The following is a 22,051-nucleotide window of genomic DNA, read 5'->3' on the forward strand; positions in this document are numbered from 1 at the left end:
CTCCTAGTTGTATGAACACGTTCTGTTGATACTTCTGATATGATCAATAAAGTAACAGCATCAAAATGTCTTTGATTTGATAAAAAGTAGTTTTAAAAAATTAAGGCTTAAAAATTTGCCTTGCATGATTGTGAATTTGTTAATAATATGCTCTATGTGTTATACAAAACTGAGACATGAGTTTTAAGATGATAGATCATTATAATTTTATTAGTACTCATAAAAGATTAGTGTTAATACCTTAAATTAATCGAAACCTTGTATTTGGTTCCACAGGACTTGCATTTAAACTCGATCAATACAGGCCTAATAGGACCTGTTTTAAAACTGGAAAAAGTATTGCTCCTACCTAAGAATATTCAAATTTGCATAGTGTTTTATTACATAATTTGATATATTTATGTGAAAGTATCATTCCTGCCCCTCACTCTTTGACCTTCCTTTAGATAATTTCCTAAATCCAACTAGTTAGCATAGTATTTTGTGTGTGTGTGTGTATGTGTGTGTGTGTGTGTGTGTGTATTTTTGAATCTATTTTCTAGGTGTGTTTGCTTTTATTTTTCTGCCAAGTGGGCAAGCTTCTCCTTTCAAGTTAAAAAGTGAAATAAACTCTTTAATTAAGATTTTAGTTTTTGACTGTCTATTAAGAACTGATTTGAAAATTAAGAACAAAGAAACTGAAAGTCTCAAGACTGAGTGAGGGGAGAAGGGAGAAAGAGTCAAGGTCAGTAGCTTTCCTATGAAATGTTATTTCTCAGGGTCTGCCATTAAGAAAGGCCATGTGATCTTTTTAATCACCTTTTGAACATCTGGTATTTTACTGATCTCTTTTTGGGCCCAATAATTAGCCAGTAATTTTCCTCTTAATTTTAAGAGGTGAAGGAAAGAAAATCTCAGCTAGTCTGAAAGATTTTTTACAAATCAATTTTTAAAAAGTCCTTTAGAAACTCTTTTCTCCACTTGGAGTTAGCACTTCAAGAATACGGTAATACATAGTGGTTTTTATTTTTTCAAAATATGTAAGCCGCTCAGCTTTCTATGTTGATTTGCCAAATACAAGTATTTGAGTAGTGTATATGTACATTTTTAACAGTTTTTCTTTCTTCATAGATGGTTTAGCTGCGTTGTCATTTTCTATCAGTTCTCTGACCTTGATCGGAATGTTGGCAGCTATAACTTACACAGTAAGTGAAATGGGGATAATTGAGTTAAAATTGCCTTATAAAGCAATTTTTTTAGCTTAGTAATTTATTAAACTTTATTGTTTTCCTTTATAATATTTTGATTCTTTTTCAATTTTTCTTCAGTTTTCTTTACTTAAGGGTAAAATTTTAACTACTTAGTCATCATCATTTTAGCTGTATTTGTGCAATGTAATAATCAAGTTTTATAACTTACAAACCTTGAAGGTGATTATATACTGTTATAATCTATGCTTATAAATCCATATATTAGATTTATAATATCTGATATGCTTATAAATCTATAGGCATATAGATTTATAAGCATATTAATACATTTATAATATAAGCATGTATAATATAAGCATATTAATAGATTTATAAGCATGCTTATAAATCTATATGCATCTATAAGCATATAGATTTATAAGCATATTAATAGATTTATAAGCATTTTAGAACTCTGAACCATAGACCATATCTATTACTGATTTTGGAGATTTACTCTACTTGGGAATATAGGGCTTTTAAAATCAGATATTTTATATAACTTGACACTTCTCTTGTATATGAAATCTATTCTTATACTCTCGACTTTTTTTCCCTTCAGTCTTCCTGGAAGTGGTAAGGTGTGAATTATAAATGACTGACCAAGTTGTATACAGACTTCTCTTTGAGTCTTTTGCTCACATCATAGATAAAAAGCTAGTAATAAATGCTTCTTTATTACCTATCTTGAGAGTTGTAGAAACAGCATTAATATTATCTGGAACCTTTCAGGTTAATGAAGTTTATGTGGAAGCACTCTTAATTCTTGCAAAGATGAAAATTCTGGTTACAAAGGAAACTTTTTTGGGTATTTTCTTAAGATGTCTTCCTGTAGACATAAAGGAAATGGCTGTTACTGTAAGAACGGAATCTAGTTTTGTCGCATGATCACTCACGTGCCGTAATGTATAATAAAAGAACCCCAAAAGACGTACATTTCAGTGTCTTACAGGTGCTTATTTGGGTACTCAGTTTTATTATTCATTGACATTTTTGTGTTTTTATGTGATACCACGTAAGGAATTTGCTATGTAATATCAGTGGGTGATATTCTTCTGTCTCACAGAATGTACAGTATAGTAGTTATCTTTTAAGAAGTAGTCACAAGTTAATAACAAATTAGGAATTAGACCTGGATTCTAATTGCTATTATTCTGTGACTGATCTGTTATGCTAATCTTGGGTTTGTCCTTTAACCTTTCTGGATCAGTGTCTTCCCTATTAAATGGAAATAGAAAATGTTCCACAGGGATTTTTGAAGGTCAGATGATACTATTTGTAAAAGTGCTTTGAAACCTATAGAGAAATGAGGATATAGCAATCAAACATTAGTCAGGAGAAAAAAAATAGAGAGAAATTCAATATGTAATGTCAATGTCAAGAACTATGAAGGGCCAAGATATTTACCCTACTTGTAACCTGCCAGTTTTATGAATGGCAACTGAAGATGTAAGACTTCTACTCATAGCAATAGCAGTAGCCATAGGATCAGCGTTTTTTTGTATTGGTTTCCCGAGTCCCAGTTCCCCTAGGGCAATGGGGAGAGAACTAGATGAGACCTGCACATAATTGAGTGCATTGTAGAAGAGGAACCCTGAGCTTAGGGAAGCTGAATCTTTTATAATGGATGGTAAGCATGCCTGTCCTTTGCTGCAGGGAAAGATATTTTGTGTATCTGCCAAGACTATTTGCTATACAAAGATCTTTGAAAAGATAGTACAGAAAAAAAAAAAGTGGTGGGTCGGGTGGGGGGGCGGTCAGTTAGCTCCTGGCTTGCAAAATATGCAGAAATGAAAGATGCACAGAGACATGTCTCCCGGTGGTCAGTTGGTAGATACTATGAGGAAAAATAAGGCAGCATAAGGAGATAGACAGTAGTAGAGGCTGAGACTACTGTAAAGATCAGGAATAGTTTCTAACATCTGAACAGAGACCTGAATGAAGTGAAAGTAAGTCATGACAGAAGAGTAAGGGTGAGGATCCTGAGGTGGGCATGTACATGCTATATTCAGATACTAGCAAGGAGGCAAAGCTATTGTGGCTGGAATTCAGTTGACAAGGGGGAGTAGTAAAAGTTTCATTGAGAGGTAACAAGAGGCCATGTCATGTGAGCTTTATAGTCCGCAGTTAGGGTTTTGAATTTTATGCTGATTGAGAATAGAAACCACTGTAAGTTTTTAAATGGAAAAGTTCATGGGCTCTGACAAACATTTTAACAGTACTACTCTGGTGGCTCTGAATTAAATAAGCTATGAGGGTAGCAAGTGGGAGTGGAGAAAGTAAGTTGTTATTAAAACTATTTCAAAGAGAGCTTCTTTGTAGGACTGATATTATTGGAAAGAAATATTTTAAACTATTTTATATTTAACTGGAAACTTTGAAAATTATTTAAATCAATTGAACCAACATAATATTCATACTGAATTAGTTAAGCTATCCTTAAAAGAGCTTCACTTTTCTAGAATACAGCAGGTCCTCAATAACATTTTTTTTTTCATGTTTTCTTACAATGTTGATGTGAAAAAAGATGAGTTTCTGGCTAGGGCCACCGTGTGGAGTTTGCACGTTGTTTCCATGTCCGCGTGGGTTTTCTCTGGGTACTCTGGTTTCCTCCCACATTCCCAAGATGTGCACATTAGATGAATTGGTATGTCTGAAATTGTACCAGTAGGAGTTAGTGTAGGTATGTGTGAGTGTACCCTGCAGTTGGAATGGCATCCTGTCCAGTGTTGGTTCCTGCCTTGCAACCTGAACTGGTGGGATAGGCTCCAGCCACCCATGACCCTGAACTAAGAATAAGTGGGTTGAAAAATGAATGAATAAATGAATGCAAATTATTGTATAATAAAAATTCAAAAAGTATACTACATACAAGTGCATAACAATAATTGTAATACAAAAACGTTCAGCTAGCCCAACGTTGTTTGTTTTTGTTTTTGAACTGTGTGGTGGTAGGAGGTGCTCTTTATAATTTTCACTTTGCAAACATTTATTCCTTAATTTAACCCACTATGACCACAACCATCGTCACTCACTGATTCACCAAGTTGAGTATTTTGTTTTTATTGATCTTTCCTAAATGTATGTAGAGCTTACATTTATTTCAGTATTTAATATTAGATACTTTATTTATTTAGAAGTTTATTTAGAATCTTTATTTAGAAGTTTGATGATGTTCTTGTGACCAGAAATATGCCATAGGAAGTTAGCTCTTGTTTACATCAATTAGTCTGTAGTAAAATTGGTTTTGTTGCCAGGCGCAGTGACTCATGCCTGTAATTCCAGCACTTTGGGAGGCCGAGTTGGGCGGGTCACCTGAGGTCAGGAGTTTGAGACCAGCCTGGCTAACATGGTGAAACCCCATCTCTACTAAAAATACAAAAATTAGCTGGGCTTAGTGGTGGGCTCCTGTAATCCCAGCTACTCAGGAGACTGAGGCAGGAGAATCGCTTGAACTTGGAAGGCAGAGGTTACAGTGAGCCGAGATTGCGCCATTTCACTCCAGCCTGGGCGACAAGAGCGAGACTCCGTCTCACACACACACAAAAAAAATTGGTTGGTTATACATCATTTCACTTAAAGTCACAGTTTCCAAGAATCCATTGATGACATTATGTGATACTTTACTGTATAGAGGGCTGGGCTGAAAGATATTGATAAAACAACCAGAGGACCTTATAATGATGGGATTGAGGGCGGGAACCAGGAACACATAAAAGAGTTTGCTAAATAGGTAGAGAGGGGCCACTTAAGGCCTAAGGCCAAGGGAGAGATTCCAGTGTAACAGCCTGCTAAGATCCAGCTTCCCAGCAGTTATTTGTTTTCTTTAAGCAGTATAAACAATAAAATTAAAATAATTGGTGTGGAGAGGCTGAAATGTGGATCCATGGGTCTCCTGACCTACTTTCCCATCTAAATTTCTTCATCTTTATAGTGGTATAATATTTAAGTAATAAAGTAGTGAGGATTTAATTAAATAATCCACCAAGTCTTGGAATCTACTGGCCACTTAATAAATAGTCACTATTAGCTTAAACAGTTGAATATTCACAGTTTCATATGGTTCAAACTATAGTTCCCACCTCTTTCTTCTCTCACTGAAAATAAACCAAATGCAAAAAGCAGTTGTATTATGATCAGTGAGAGTGTTCCTTATTCAAAGGTAAGTCAAAAGGCCTTGGTAATTGAATGGTGGTTAGTTGGGGTTGGGGAAGTGTGGATAGAGAGATAATATCTTTTGAATAGCACTACAAGTACTCAAAGCTCAGGCTTTGCTACCAAGCCATGATTTGACCAATTTTAATACCTATGATATATAGAGGGAGGGGAAGAGGAAGGTAGATGATGCTCTGTTCAAGAGGGGCATCATGGTGTGTATAGCTGAGCTCCATTCGTGGGTGTGAGTTTGTTGAAAATCTATTACCTGATCCCAAGCTTCCCCATCTGTAAAAATGAGCCAATAATACCTACTGGAATTTTAGTAAAAATTCAGTGAAAACCAACAATTTATAGATATGTGGTTTTATTGTAGATAGATGGTTAAATAGTATAATTATCATACTTGCTTGTAATTGGGATACAAAGTTTTCTCCTAACTTACCTTGGAAAAGCTTGAGAACTGAGCATTTCTTGTGACAGCTTAAAAGAGGGTATAGAAAATATTCATGAGGAGTAGAAGACGTTTAATCTTAATTATTAAGTACCCAGAGTGGGAAATTAATACTTGAGTACTTTGACCCTACATATATGAAATGTAAAAATCGTGTTTCTTAAAGAATTTGTAACTGAATTTTGTTTTGTATTGAGGCTAGAGAAGTTCTTTTATTTTATGTGTCAGTCAAGTGTGAATTTCTTAGTTATGTATTATTGTTTATTTTTGAAACTAGTTGATTATTTAAATTTTACTGATTCTGACTACTGTACCCTGTATTAATGAATGCCAAATAATTAGGCAGTGAGCTTTAGGAGAAGAAGGTCAAACAGCATATTTGCCTGTTATTTTAAGCTTACATTGAAAGGGAATTGATACTTATTAAATTTAAAAAAGTAAAACTTGTAGGCATGGATATATATGTAGATATTCTAATTTTTTGGTGCCACCAAGTGGGGAGATGGTGAATAATGATGTCTTCAGCAAAATGTATCATATAGACCAGTGAAGTGCCTATAGAAGCAGTGACTGCTAAATTGTTCACTATATACCTTTATCTGTAAAACTTTAAATATGTCCACCAGGATATTTATGATTATAAATGCATATTTACATATTATTATGCTAACTTATGTACATTTAATGTAAAATATAAACTGATAGGTTAAAGAAAATTAAAGTGATAAAGATTCAAATATAGAAATAAAACATTTAATACTTTCTTATTATACCCATCAAATGTTGGTTTGCCTCCATGTCTTAGTTCAGGTCAGTACAACAGATGTACCATAGACTGGGTGACTCAAACAACAAACTTTTATTTCTCATGATTCTAGAGACTGGGAAGTACAACATCAAGATGTCTGGTGTCTGGTGAGGTCCCTCTTCCTTGATTTGCAGTTGGCTGTCTTCTCATTCTACGCTCATATGATAAAGAGCAGGGAGAGAAAGGAAGCAAGCTCTATTGTGACCCTTCTTATAAGGGCATTAATCTTATTTATAAGGGATCCACTCTCATGACTCAATTAACTCTGGAAAACTCCACCTACAAATATCACACTGGGGATTAGATTTCAACATACAAATTTTAGGGGAAGACAAACATTCAGTTCATGTTACAACACCTTATGAACCACAACAGTGGTTCTCAATAATATTTTGAGAAAGAAATTCCCTTTAAAAGTCAAATTTCTCAGCCTATGTGATAGCACATTTCACTGAATGTATGCTACCGATTGTAAGGTGCACCATTACTTTATGTATCACTATAAGGAAAAATCTGACAATTTTTTCTTAATCATTTATAATCTTTGTTTTATATTTAGTGAGTGAGATTTCTTCGATTTATCTGCATCCATAACAAGGAAAATATGAAATGAAAGGCATTCCTAAAACTTTATATTTGGAGTGTGAGAATTCTAAATCACTTTTTGAATTGGTTATTGATGTTCATGTTTTACTATATGACACAGATGCTTTTTGACTTACAGTGGGGTTACATTCTGTTAAATCCATCATAAGTTGAAAATATTGTAAGTTTAAAAATGCACTTAATACACCTAAACTAATGAACATCATAGCTTAGTTTAGCCTATCTGAACACAATATCTTAGTTTAGCCTATCTTAAACATGCTCAGAACACTTACATTAGCCTACAGTTGCACAAAATTATCTAACACCAAGCCTGTTTTACAATAAAATATCAAATGTTTTCTTATGTAAATTATTGACTACTGTACTGAAAGTAAAAAAGAATGGTCTTACACCATCACAAAGTATGAAAATCCTAAGTTGAACCATTGTGACATGGGAACCAACTGTATTGTCTTTTATTTTTATTGATACATAATAGGTATACACATTTTCCAAGTACATGTGATAGTCTGAGACTTTCATATAATGTATGATGATCAGATCAGGGTAATTGGAATATCCATCACCTTAAACATTTATCTTTTCTTTATGCTGGGAATATCTGAATTATTTTCTTCTGGCTATTTGGAAATATACAATACATTATTGTTGACTGTAGTCACCCTACTGATCTATCGAACACTAGGTCTTATTTTGTCTATTTAACTGTACCCACGAATCAAGCCTCTCTTCATCTCCCCTCCGTACTCCCTACCCTTACCGGCCTCTCCTCTCTTAGTCGTTAGTTTTAGTCACTATGTTAGGTGAAATAAGCTGGGCTCAGAAAAACAAGTTTCACATATTTTCACTCATACACAGAAGCTAAAAAAGTGTATTGTCTTTTTTGCTATCAAGAGAATTGATGTGCAGCTTTTTTTGTGTGTTCTAGTCTTATCTCTGGGATTTTCTTTGAAACCACCAACACACCTATCCTGTAAATTTAAGATGTTTTGTTGTTGTTTCTTGTTTTGCCATATAGAAGAAGGGAGTCCTTTTGCATATACCTAAGCAAAAAAATGCAAAATAACTTCTGTTTTGGATATCTCCCTTTCCTAAGCTTATGAAGCACTTGACTGTTGCTTTGTAAGAAAATACAGAATTATGCTCATTGTTCTAATGAATATTTTTTCTTTACTATTGATGTTTCTTCATTCTTTCTCCTTACTTACACATTAACTTTTTGTTTTAATGTCAAATCATATTATCTTTTCAGACATAAGTGCCAATTAAACTCAATAATTGTACCCAGAATGCTTGTAATTCAACTGAAGTGACTGTAATGTAACTTGCTGTGACCAAATTTGTGAATGTGCATGTAACAACAACTATGTCATGGCTTCTGCCTGGCCTTCAATAATATGATGCATTCAATTTTTAGATGCATCCAAATTTCACTGATATTAAATGTAAGAAAATATATACATCTTAGACTCAGTGAAAACTTGAAAGGAAAGTCTTGAGTACCTGTATTGTTTCATTAATCATAATAGCATGTACATCTTTGAATAATAGATTTCACAAATATGTGGAAGACATTTATTAAGTCTACAGGTAGTATTCAGCATTGACCATTTACTGTAATCTAAGGCCTGCAGAGTTGGAAACCATCATTCCAGATAAAGAAGAGAGATATGTAAAGAAAAGTGCCATTCTAAACTGAGCTGTGAAAGAAGGTATTAGGAATGTAGTTTGTATATATTATTTTAAAACATTTTAGTTTTCAAATAGAGTTGGTGATTTATTCTTGGAAGTCAAAGTAAACAAATTTGGTGACAATTATGGCCAACCTATTAATAGAAACAAACTATACAATCTCTTTAGTTTTCTGATTTTTTTTTTCTGGAAATTCACTAGAGGGCAGTAGTAAGTAATAAAAGTTTTGTGTTTCTGAAAAGTACAGCCTTTTTGTACATTAAAAAAAAAGTCTGAAGTGAAGTTCAAAAGATTGTTGTTTAAAGACCTTAAAAGTTATAATATTTTATATAAGGTCTATGTCAAGCTTATCATAATCTAAATATTATAGTTAAATTCCTGATAATTATTGAAAATGCAATCCAAAAACAAGCTAAAAGCTTGGTGACCAAACGATGACACCTTTCTTCTACTTGTTGTCTTTGGACAATTAAACATTTAAAAATAGTGTTTGTTCTGGTCTTATGTTACCACAAGTTGTTACCAGAAACTTTTTTATTTAACAAAATATTTTATATTAAGCTGTTTAGAAATTCAGTTCAGCTCTTCTAGTAAGTATATCAATTCCATTTAAGGAAATAACTTTGTGTGAATTAAGAGCTTTCTCTTCCTAAAAACTTATTGGTTAATTATTATCTTCTTGGAGAAATTATTAATTTAATAAATTTTTGTTTTTGAAACAAAGGTAGGAGGAAAAAGAATTGGGACCTAGTCATTATACACCAAATAGTCTACTGTAGTTGTTACTAGTCTGGCCTAGAAATCTGTTCAGCCAAGTTTGGCAGATCTAGTGATAAAACAAATGTGCAGATGAATAATGTTAAAATACCTATGCGTTATAATTGAGTTATAAGCAAGGGACATTTACAAGTCATGGAAGGTTTCTCAGACATATTGTAATTAAGCCGAGACCTGAAGGGCATTAACAGTTGTTAATGAAATAAGATGAGAAGGTGGGTGTTCTAGATGATGGCACTACATGGAATAAAATGTGTCTGTTGGACACAGCCTAAAGTAGCATAAAAATTGTAGTGTTTTAAGAACAATGAACAGTTCAGAAGCATGAGATAAAGTTAACAAGTTGGTAAGCATCAGGTCATGAAGTGCTTTATATGCAAAATTACATTAATTAGAGTCTATTCCCAATACCAACTAGTAATTGTACCTTTCATAAAAAAATAGCAAAACAACTTTTTAAAACAATTTTATATGTTCATATACATATAGAGGTTAGGAACAAGTAGAATTGCTCTGGTTAAAGTAGCAGCAGATTCCTGCATGGCTAGCTGCCTTATCTTCTGTAGTGGCCCTAGTGGCACCTTTACAGATTCCTAGGAACTCATACCAGAATGCTTTGAAAAATACATTTATTAGTCCTGTAGAATCTTAAAGGATATTAATTAGAGGAATGACATATACTGATTTGGGTATTAGAGTGAGATCACTTTAGAAACAATGTAGAAGATGGATTTGTAGAAGGTGAAACCAGCAGACCAGTTTAGGATAATTCAGAAGGCCTTGTGTTTGACAGTAGACTGTAAATAAGGCCATGTTGTTAATAGTGACTAAACCAAAAGATTCCTTGGGAAACAGTATTGAGCACTGCATTTAGTACATTCAGGGAACCTAATCCATCCAACACAGAATAACAAGCATTGAGGTCAAATAGGCCTAGACTGGAGATGGTTGAGAGGACAGGGAAACATACCTGCATATAAACTGGGTTTAGCAAAATATTGCCATGGCATTTTGTTGTAAAAAGCAACATTCTATTGGATTATTAAAATAATATGAATGATACGGTTTGACTGTCTGTCCCTACCCAAATTTCATGTTGAATTGTGATCCCAAGTGTTGGAGGTGTGGCCTGGTAGGAAGTGATTGGATCATGGGGGTAGTGTCTAATGGCTCAGCACCATCCTCGTAGTACTGTCTCATGATAGAGTTCTCACCAGATCTGGGTGTTTAAAAATCTGTAGCACCTCCCACTTCACTCTGTTCTTCCTGCTCCAGCAACATATAACTTGCTGGCTTCCCCTTTGCCTTCTGCGATGATTGTAAGTTTCCTGAGGCTTCTCTAACCATGCTTCCTGTACAGTTGGTGGAATCGTGAGCCAATTAAACCTCTTTTCTTTGTAAATTATCCTGTCTCAGGTAGTTCTTTATAGCATTGTGAGAACGGACTAATACAATAAGTAATGAGAATTGATAAATAATCATATAATGCTATATATTAATCAGAGTCTTAAATTATTCTTACTTTTTATCAATAATGTTTAAAGAATATGGAAGTACTAGAATAACCAAATCAAATAGGTTAAAATAATAATAAGGACAGGAAAATCCTATAAGGAAATGCTAAAGGAACTGTCAGGTACTTTGGTTCCCATAGGCTTTATTCTTCATATTTTTCAATGTTTTGAGGATGTATAATTTAATATAAAAAATATAAATGAGATTCTTTTAATTTTTAAAAATATATTTAGAGGGTACAAGTGCAGATTTCTGACATGCATATATTGCATTGTGGTGAAGTCTAGGCTTTTAGTGTGGCCATCACCTAAATTGTGAATGTTGTACCCAGTAGGTCAGTAGGTAACTTTTCAACCTTACTATATACATTTTAAACCCAATTATATATTTTTCCTTTTATATTTTACCAAAGTATATATTTTGGAAGTGTACATTTGATAAGAATTGAGGTAATTAGAGGAAATTACTCTACCCTAATCTGAAAATCCAAAATCTGAAAGCTTTCAAAATTTGAAACTTTGAACTCCAAAGAAATGTTCCTTGGAACTGTTTTTAAAATTATTTTTAATTTTCCTGGGTACGTAGTAGGTGTATCAGTGGAGTACATATTTTGATGTAGGCATGCAATGCATAATAATCACATCATGGCAAGTTCGGTATCTATTCCCTCAAGCATTTATACTTTGTGTTACAAACAGTCCAATTATATTCTTTTAGTTATTTAATTTAATCATTTAATTTTGAGACAGAGTCTCACTCTGTTACCAGGCTGGAGTGCAGTGGTGTGATATCAACTCACTGCAGCCTCCACTACCTGGGTTCAAGCAATTCCCTCTCCTGCCTTAGCCTCCTGAGTAGCCGGGACAACAAGTGCCCACCCCCACGCCCAGCTAATTTTTTGCATTTTTTATTAGAGATGGGATTTCACCATGTTGACCAGGCTGTTCTCAAACTCCTAACCTCAAGTGATCCACCCGCCTCGGCCTCCCAAAGTGTTGGGATTACAGGTGTGAGCCACCGTGCCCTGCCAGTTATTTAAAAATGTACAGTGAAATTATTGACTATAGTTCCTCTGTTGTGCTTTCAAATACTAAGTCTTACTCATTCTTTTTTTCTTTTTTTTTGGTACCTAGTAACCATCCTTACCTGCCTGCCACTGCCCCACTACCCTTCCCAGTCTCTGGTAACCATCCTTCAATTCTCTGTGTCCACGAGTTTAATTGTTGATTTTTAGATCCTAGAAATAAGTCAGAACGTATGATGTTTGTCTTTCTGTGCCTAGGTTATTTCACTTAGCATAATGACCTCCAGCTCTACCATGTTGTTGCAAATGACAGAATCTTACTCTTTTTTATGGCTGAATAGTACTCCATTGTATATATGTACCACATTTTCTTTATCCATTCATCTGTTGATGGACACTTAGGTTGTTTCCAAATCTTGGCTGTTGTGAACACTGCTGCAACAAACGTGGGAGTGCAGATATCTCTTTGATATATAGATCTCCTTTCTTTTGAGTATGTGCCAAATAGTGGGATTGCTAGATCATATAGTAGCTCTATTTTTAGTTTTTTGAGGAACCTCCAAACAATTCTCCATAGTGGTTGTGTTAATTTACACTCCCACCAACAGTGTACAAGGGTTCCCTTTTCTGCACATCCTCACCAGCATTTGTTGTTGTCTGACTTTTAGATAAAAGCTCTTTTAACCAGGGTGAGATGATAATCTCAGTTTTGATTTGCATTTCTCTGATGGTCAGTGATGTTGAGCACCTTTTCATATGTCTGTTTGCCATTTGTATGTCTATTTTAAGACATGTTTATACAAATCTTTTGCCCACTTTTTAATAGGATTATTAGGCTTTTTTTCTATAGAGTTGTTTGAGTTCCTTATATATTTTGGTTATTAATCACTTGTCATTTGGTAGTTTGCAAATATTTTCTCCCATTCTATACCATGTCTCCTAATTGTGTTGATTGTTCCCTTTACTGTGCAGAAGCTTTTTAGCTTGATGTAATCCCATTTGTCATTTTCTGCTTGGTTGCCTGTGCTTCTAGGGTATACTCAAGAAGCTTTGTCCAGACCAGTGTCCTGGAGAGTTTCTCCAATGTTTTCTTGAAGTTGTTTCATAGTATGAGGTCTTTGATCTTAGGTCTTTAATTCATTTTGATTTGATTTTTGTATGTGGCAAGAGATAGGGGTCTAGATTCATTCTTTTACATATGGATATCCAGTTTCCCTGGCACTGTTGACTGAAGAAACGGTCTTTTCCTCAATGCATGTTTTTGGCACCTTTGTCAAGAATGAGTTTACCATAGGTGTGTAAATTGATTTCTGGGTTCTCTATTCTGTTCCATTGGTCTGTGTGTCTGTTTTTATGCCAGTACCATGCTGTTTTAGTTACTATAGCTCTGTAATAGAATTTAAAGTCAGGTAATACGATTCCTCCAGTTTTGTTCTTTTTGCTCAGGATAGCTTTGGTATTCTGGGTCTTTGGGATTCCATATACACTTTAGGTGTTTTGTTTTGTTTTGTTTTTTGGTGTGTGTGAAGATTGTCATTGCCATTTCGATAGGGATTGCATTGAATCTGTAGATTGCTTTGAGTAGTATGGACATTTTAACAATATTGATTCTTCCAATCCATGAACATGGAATATTTTTTCATTTTTTGATGTCTTCTTCACTCATCAGTATTTTATAGTTTTCATTGCAGTGATCTTTCACTTTTTTGGTTAAGTTAATTCCAGTTATTTAATTTTATTTGGGGCTATTGTAAATGGGGCTTACTTTTTTAAATTTATTTTTCAGATTGTTCACTATTGGCATAAGAAATGCTACTGATTTTTGTATGTTGATTTTCGTATCCTGCAGCTTTACTGAATTTGCTTGTCAGTTATAATAATTTTTTGGTGGAGTCTTTAAGTTTTTCCAAATATAAAATTATATCATTACAAACAAAGATAGTTTGACTTTTTCCTTTCCAGTTTATATTGCCCTTTTTTTCTTTGTCATGTCTGATTGCTCCAGCGAGGACTTTCATGTTGAATAACAGTGTTGAAAGTGAGCATCCTTGTCTTGCTCCAGAACTAAGAAGAAAGGCTTTCAGTTTTTCACCATTCAGTATGATACTATCTGTGGGCCTGACATATATACTCAGTTTTTTGAGGGTTTTTATCATGAAAGGATGTTGAACATTATCAAATGCTTTTTCAGCATCCGTTGAAATGATCATGTGGTTTTCATCCTTCATTCTGTTGATATGATGTATTACAATGATTGATTTGTATTTGTTGAACCATCCCTTCCATCCCATGGATAAATCCCACTTGGTCATAACGAATGATCTTTCTAATGTTGAATTTGGTTTGCTAATATATGATAAGGGTTTTTGTATGAATATTCATGAGAGAGATTTGCCTGTAGAATTTTTTTGTTTTTTTTTCCCCCAGGTGTCTTTGGTTTTGGTATCAGAGTCTTGTAGAATGAAACTAGAACTATTCCCTCCTCCTTCATATTTTGGGGCTGTTTGAGTAGGACTGGTATTAGTTCTTCATTAAATGTTTGATAGAATTCGGCTGTGGATCAGCAGTAGGTCCTGGTCTTTCCTTTACTGGGAGGCTTTTTATTACAACTTTGATCTTGTTACTCGTTACTTATTACTGGTGTGTTCAGGATTTGGATTTCTTCGTGGTTCAAGTTTGGTAGGTTGTATGTCTCTAGGAATTTATCCATTTCTTTCATATTTTCCAATTTATTGGCATGTAAGTAGTTGTTCATAGTAGCCACTAATGATCCTTTGAATTTCTGTGGTATCAGTTACAATGTTTCCATTTTCATCTTTTATTTTATTTATTTGGGTCTCCTTTCTCTTTTTTTCTTAATCTGGCTAAAGATTTGTCAATTTTTTCTTTTTGAAAAACCAACTTTTTGTTTAATCTATCTTTTTTTTTTTTTTTTTTTTTTTGAGACGGAGTCTCGCTCTGTCACCCAGGCTGGAGTGCAGTGGCGTGGTCTCGGCTCACTGCAACCTCTGCCTCCCGGGTTCACGCCATTCTCCTGCCTCAGCCTTCCAAGTAGGTGGGACTACAGGCGCCCACCACCATGCCCGGCTAATTTTTTGTATTTTTAGTAGAGATAGGGTTTCACCATGTTAGCCAGGATGGTCTCGATCTCCTGACCTCATGATCCACCCGCCTTGGCCTCCCAAAGTGCTGGGATTACAGGTGTGAGCTACCGTGCCCAGCCTCATCTATCTTTTTTATTGTTTTATTCAAAATTCATTTATTTCTGCTCTGATCCTATTTCTTTCCTTCTCCTAATTTTGGATGTGGTTTTTTTCTTTATTTTTCATTTCTTTAAAATGCATCATTACAGTATTTGTTTGAAGTTTTTCTTCTTTTTTGATTTAGGCTTTTAGAGCTGTAATTTTCCCTCTTATTGCTACTTTTGCTATATCCTGTAGGTTTTTGGTATGTTGTGTTTCTGTTATCATTTGTGTCAAGAACTCTTTCAATTTCTTTTTTAATTTCTTCATCAACCCACTGGTCATTTAGGAGCATATTGTTTAATTTCCATGTGTTTGTATAGTTTTGTAAATTCCTTTTGTTACTGGTTTGTAGCTTTGTTCCGTTGTGGTCAGAGAAGATGCTTGATATTATTTCAATTTTTGTGAATATGTTAAGACTTGTTTTATAACCTAACATATGGTTTATCCTTGAGAATGATCCATGTGCTGAGGAAAAGAATATGTGTTCCACAGACACTGGATGAAATGTTCTTTAAATATCTATTAGGTCTATTTGTTTTGTAGTGCAGGTTAAGTCTGATGTTTCTTTGCTGATTTTCTGTCTGAGAGAACTGTCCAGTACTGAAATTGGGGTGTTGAAGTCTCCATTGTTAATGTATTGGGGTCTCTCTCTCTAACTCTAATAATATTTGCTTTATATATCTGGGTGCTCCAGTGTTGGGTGCATTTATAATTGTTATATTCTCTTGTTGAATTGACCCCCTTATCACTATATAATGACCTTCTTTGTCTTTTCATACAGTTTTTGTCTGGAAATCTGTTTTCCCCAATATAAACATAGTTACTTTTGTTCTTTTTTTGTTTCCATTGGCATGGAATATCTTTTTCTATTCTGGTCTGTGTGTGTCTTTATAGGTGAAATGTATTTCTTGTAGGCAACAGATCAATGGGTCTTGGATTTCTTATCCATTCAATCAGTCTGTGTCTTTTGATTGGAGAGTTTAGTCCATTTACATTCAGTGTTGTTACTGATAAGTAAGGACTTCTGCCATTTTGTTATTTATATTCTGGTTATTTTACAATCCTGTCTTCTTTCTTTCTTTCTTATCTTCCTTTTAGTGAAGGTGGTTTTGTCTGATGGTATGCTTTAATGTCTTGCCTTTATGTTTTTAAGTATTCGTTGTATGTTTTTTAATTTGAGGTTACCACAAGGCTTGCATATGCTATTTTATAACCCATTATTTTAAACTGATGACAACTTATCACTGAGTACATATACAAACAAACATACAAAAGAAAACGAATAGAAGCGCTACACTTTAACTTTATCCTCCTGCTTTTAAACTTTTTGTTGTTTCTCTTTACGTCTCATTGTACTGCCTGTGTCTTGAAAAGGTTGTTTTTTTTTTTTTTTTTGATTGGTTCGTCATTTAGTTTTCTACTTAAGACAAGACTGGTTTACACACCACCATTGTAGTGTTATACTATTCTTTGTTTTTCTGTGTGCTTACTATTCCAGTGAATTTTGTACCTTCACATGATTTCTTTTTTTTTTTTTGAGACGGAGTCTCACGCTGTTGCCCAGGCTGGAGTGCAGTGGTGCGATCTCGGCTCACTGCAAGCTCCGCCTCCTGGGTTCACGCCATTCTCCTGCCTCAGCCTCCTGAGTAGCTAGGACTACAGGCGCCCACCACCGTGCCCGGCTAATTTTTTGTATTTTTAGTAGAGACGGGGTTTCACTGTGGTCTCGATCTCCTGACCTTGTGATCCGCCCGCCTCGGCCTCCCAAAGTGCTGGGATTACAGGCTTGAGCCACCGCGCCCGGCCTCCACATGATTTCTTCTTGCTCTTAGCATCCTTTTGTTTCAGATTGAAGAACTCCCTTTAGCCATTTCTTGTAGGGCAGGTCTGGTGTTAATGAAGTCTCTTAGCTTTTGTTTCTCTGGGAAGATCTTTATCCTTCATACTTGAAGGATATTTTCACTGGATATACTATTTTAGGGTAAAATTTTTCTATCTTCAGCACTTTAAATATGTTATGCTGTTCTCTCCTGACCTGTAAGGTTTCTACTGAGATGCTGTCTGGGAGCCAGGAATTGTAGTAAAAACCTTAGCAGTTTACCTGCTAATCTATGGCTAAGCTGACACACACACCACCACAATACAAAGTCCTACTTGCTCTTCCCTCCCCTTTCCACAGGCAGAGGAGTCTCTGTGGAGACTCTGTTCCATGGGGGTCCACCAGGCCACCGCCAATGTTCACTTAAAGCCCCAGGGCTCTTCTGACAGCTTGTGGTGAATGCTGCCAGGCCTGAGACTCAGCCTGCAGGCAGTGGGCTCCCTTCTGGACAGGGCATGTACAAAAGTGCTGTCCTCTAAGAACCTAGATCTTGACTTGGGGACCCCAAGAGTCTGCTTGTTGCTCTACCTTACTGTGGCTGAGGTGCAAGACAAAGTCCCCCTTACTTTTCTCAGACAGAAGGAGTCTTTTACCATAGCCACCATAGCTGGGAATGTACTGGGTCACCCCTGAATCCAGCATGTCCCAGAGCCCAAGGCCCACAGTGTACTTGGTAGATAACATTCCTGGTTATTCAGGAACCAGGGGCTCTTTAGTCAGCAGGTAATCAATCCTGCCTGCCCTTTAAGGCAGCAGATTCCCTTTTGGCCCAAGGTGTGTCTAGAAATGTCATCTGTGAGCTAGGCCCTGGAATGGGGGCCTGATGACTCTGGCACAGTATCCTGCTGTGGCCATGCTGGTATCCAGGATGCAAAACAAAGTTCTCTTTACTGTTCCCTCTCCTTTCCTTAGGCCAAAGGAAAGAGTCACTTTTGTTGAGGTGAGCTACACCACATGGGGTTGGGAGAGGGATGGTGCAAGCACTCCCTTAGCTGGTGTCTTCCTGGGTCACATGCCACCCTAGTCCACTCTAAGCCCAGCCTAGCACTAGGAGTTGCCTAGGAATTGTAGTCTTTGTTTCCTAGACTGTCTTTGGAGTTTACCTAGGACGACAGAGCATTTTGCCCACAGTGGCAAGGTTTGCTGAGAAACTCCAGTTCCAACCACTGGGGTGAGTGATTCCCCTCTAGCTAGGGTTGGTGCAAATGTTCCTTCTATGCATGGGCAGTAGCTGAGCCCAGCACGGCTGTATTGTCAACGGTGACAGGGCAGCACTGCGTTCAATGTAGAGTCCCCCCAGTCACTGTGCTGTCTCTCCCGAAAGTGAAAAGATTGTCTTTCCATGGTGCCTCATGGCTGCTGCTGGGGGATGGCAGAGGGGTGGCACTGATGATTCAAGACTGTCTCTCCTGACTTCCTCAATGCCTCTTTTAGTGATATGAAGTTAAAACCAGGTACTGTGATTGCTGACCGGATTTTTGCTTCTTGTGACAGTACTTTTCTGTGTATAGATATTAAAATGTGGTTTTCCAGTGAGGATGATGAATGGTGTAGGCTTCTATTCCACCATCTTGTTTCATCTCTCCTTGGAGCATTTCAGATTTTGGATTTTCAGATTACGGATGCTCAATAATGCAAATATACTAAAAGTCAAAAAAATTCTAAAATCCAAAACACTTCTAGTCCTAGATAAGGAATACTTAAAGTGTGCTCTATCCAAATTGCATTTTCATTTAATAGTAACAGAATCTTCTTCCACTCCCTCCTATTTTAGGATTAAAGGGAAATAATGAGAATACTCACTTATGTTTTAATAATATTTAAAGTGCAAGGTTTTTTAAGTGTTGGAAATACAAAGATTTGTATATTGGGTAATAATTTCAGCTAGATAAGTATCTAAATACAACGTACTCTAGAGTTGATATTATATGATAGAACTAGTTGATTTCGGGGTATTTTTTATTCATGTTTTTTGTTCTCCCTTAATTTTAAAAAAAAGCTGATTTGTTAGAATTTATGCTTTGCTATTTGAACTGTGGTTTAAGCAATGTTTAATCATTGCATAAAGGAGACTCAGTGAAGAATGTTAGAATATTAAACTAATTAAAATTAACATTGAAGGTATCTTAAGTCATTCTTGGAGTTGACAGCTAGGTAGCAGAGAGCATGAGTAAAAGCATTCAGGATCACCCAGGATATTTTGATGTTTGGGGTCATGCTTAAAAAGTGGCATTTATCACTTCTGCCCGTATTCATTGTCCTGAACTCAATGTCATAGCCCACCTAACTACAGGGGACACTGGGTAAAGTGTGCCAAAAGGGAAATGAAAAACATTTAAGTACATAATGTAGTATCCATTTCAGAGTTTGTTGCTACAACCAGGAGGTTATAGTTGTTAGTGTTTCTGCTAAGAAAGTACGGTCAGTAATGATTCTGAATAATGGTTACATAGCAGATGCCATTAAGTATTATTAATGGCTATATTAAAAAGCTGTCATTTGGTACTGGAATATGGAATTGGGTAGTACATATAATAACATGTTTATTCTTAACACTGATTAATAAGTTAAAATTACTTGGAAAATATTTAAAATACTTAGCAAAAAGATTGGTTATAAATATTTAGAACTTTCAAATAAACTTTATAATGTAAATAATTGGTATGCTAATCAAATGACATGTATATATTAAAATACTTACTTTACCAAAGGTTTACTATATATACTTGGAGAAAATTGTTCTTTTTTATAGAAAATCATTTTTTTAAATTTTTTTACTAATTTATACTATTTTAACCTTCGATTAGTCTGAAGTTGTAATTATTACTTTGATATAAAGAATTGTACAGTAAATTTACAGTAAATTTGCAACTTAACCTTTGAGGAATTGTATTATAAATTTGACTCTGTTTAAATGTAATGTGAAATAAATGGGAGAATTGTGAGACAATATAGTGTTCACTCTCGTATACCACGTTTTTCAGTGACTGTACTCTTTCACAACTGCTGACTTTTATGACTGTAAAAGACATTTTTAACCTAAAATTGTGTATAATATGTTTGAAACATTATTTCTAAAACATTTCAATTTTTTTTCTTTTAGGCCTATGGCATGTCTGCGTTACCTTTAAATCTGATAAAAGGCACTAGAAGCGCTGCTTATGAACGTTTAGAAAACACTGAAGACATTGAAGAAGTAGAACAACACATTCAAACAATTAAATCAAAAGTGAGTTGGTATTTTGGTGTAATTGGGAAGCATAAAACTACTTTGTCTTAGAGCTACTCTGATATGACTTAGACATTGTCAACCCCATAACTTTTTACATTGTTTGAATTTTTTGCAGCATAGCTGCACTGGTTTGGCTGTGTCCCCACTTAAATCTTATCTTGAATTGTAGTTCCCATAATCCCCTGTGTTGTGGGAGGGACCCGGTGGAGGTAATTTAGTCATGGGGGCGGTTACCCTCATGCGGTTCTCATGATAGTGAGTTCTCACAAGATCTGATGACCTTATAAGGAGCCTTTCCCCCTTTGGCACTTCTCCTTCCTGCTGCCATGTGAAGAAGGAAATGTTTGCTTCCCCTTCTGCCATGATTGTAAGTTTCCTGAGGCCTCCCAGCCCTGCGGAACTGTGAGTCAGTCAAACCTCTTTCCTTTATAAAGTACCCAGTCTTGAGTAGTTCTTTATAGCAGCATGAGAATGGACTAATACAGTATCCTTACAGAACCATGTCTATATTTCTAAAAACTGGTCTTATGTGTAATCTAGGACACTAGCAATTTGAGAATTTCTGTCATTGTTCTAACACTTAAAAAACAAAAGTTTTTCTTATGTATGATCAAGATCTTACTAGTTCTCAGGTATCATCATTTAATATATAATATATTTTACTATAATATTTATGTTGAAGTTTTATTTATTAGTTGAATAAGCTAAAGGTTACATGTAACCCCTTGCCAATTAAATGTGCTTTTAAAAATACAGTAAAAAGTTTTTCTTCCTCTGTCGTCTTCAAGTAACAGATAAATCTTTTTTTTTTTTTTTTTTTTTTTTTTTTTTGAGACGGAGTCTCGCTCTGTCGCCCGGGCTGGAGTGCAGTGGCCCGATCTCAGCTCACTACAAGCTCCGCCTCCCGGGTTCACGCCATTCTCCTGCCTCAGCCTCCCGAGTAGCTGGGGCTACAGGTGCCCGCCACCTCGCCCGGCTAGTTTTTTGTATTTTTTAGTAGAGATGGGGTTTCACCATGTTAGCCAGGATGGTCTCGATCTCCTGACCTTGTGATCCACCCGTCTCGGCCTCCCAAAGCGCTAGGATTACAGGCTTGAGCCACCGCGCCCGGCCGAGTAACAGATAAATCTTATTCAAAGATCATGGGAGAAAAATGGCAGGTCCTCTAAATTATTCTCCTAAGCTAGTATGATTCTGATAAATAAACCAGACAATGACAGCACACAAAAAAAGAACCATATACTGGCTTTCTTATGAAAGTAGAAGCAAATATTTTAATATAAATAAAATGTAAGTGGTCAGGTATGTACTGTTGGCTGACACCTTTAGTACCAGATTGCTTGAGCTTAGGATTTTGGTACCAGCCTGGGCAAAACCCCATCTCTACAAAAAAATACAAAAACTTAACTAGGTGTCGTGGCATGCCTATAGT

The 22,051-nt window shown here is 35.6% G+C and overlaps 1 protein-coding gene across 1 annotated transcript in view; it reads left to right on the top strand.

The window, feature by feature from the left end:
* Positions 1–22,051, top strand: part of LMBRD1 (LMBR1 domain containing 1) — a 130,354-nt gene that overhangs the window by 57,825 nt on the left and 50,478 nt on the right. The window contains exons 7-8 of the mRNA XM_045391092.3: positions 1,111–1,184; positions 20,491–20,616. Of these exons, the coding sequence (XP_045247027.1) occupies positions 1,111–1,184; positions 20,491–20,616 (200 nt within the window). The remainder of the gene's footprint in view (positions 1–1,110; positions 1,185–20,490; positions 20,617–22,051) is intronic.

This window comes from Macaca fascicularis, chromosome 4 (assembly GCF_037993035.2).
Source record: "Macaca fascicularis isolate 582-1 chromosome 4, T2T-MFA8v1.1".
Taxonomy (NCBI): domain Eukaryota; kingdom Metazoa; phylum Chordata; class Mammalia; order Primates; family Cercopithecidae; genus Macaca; species Macaca fascicularis.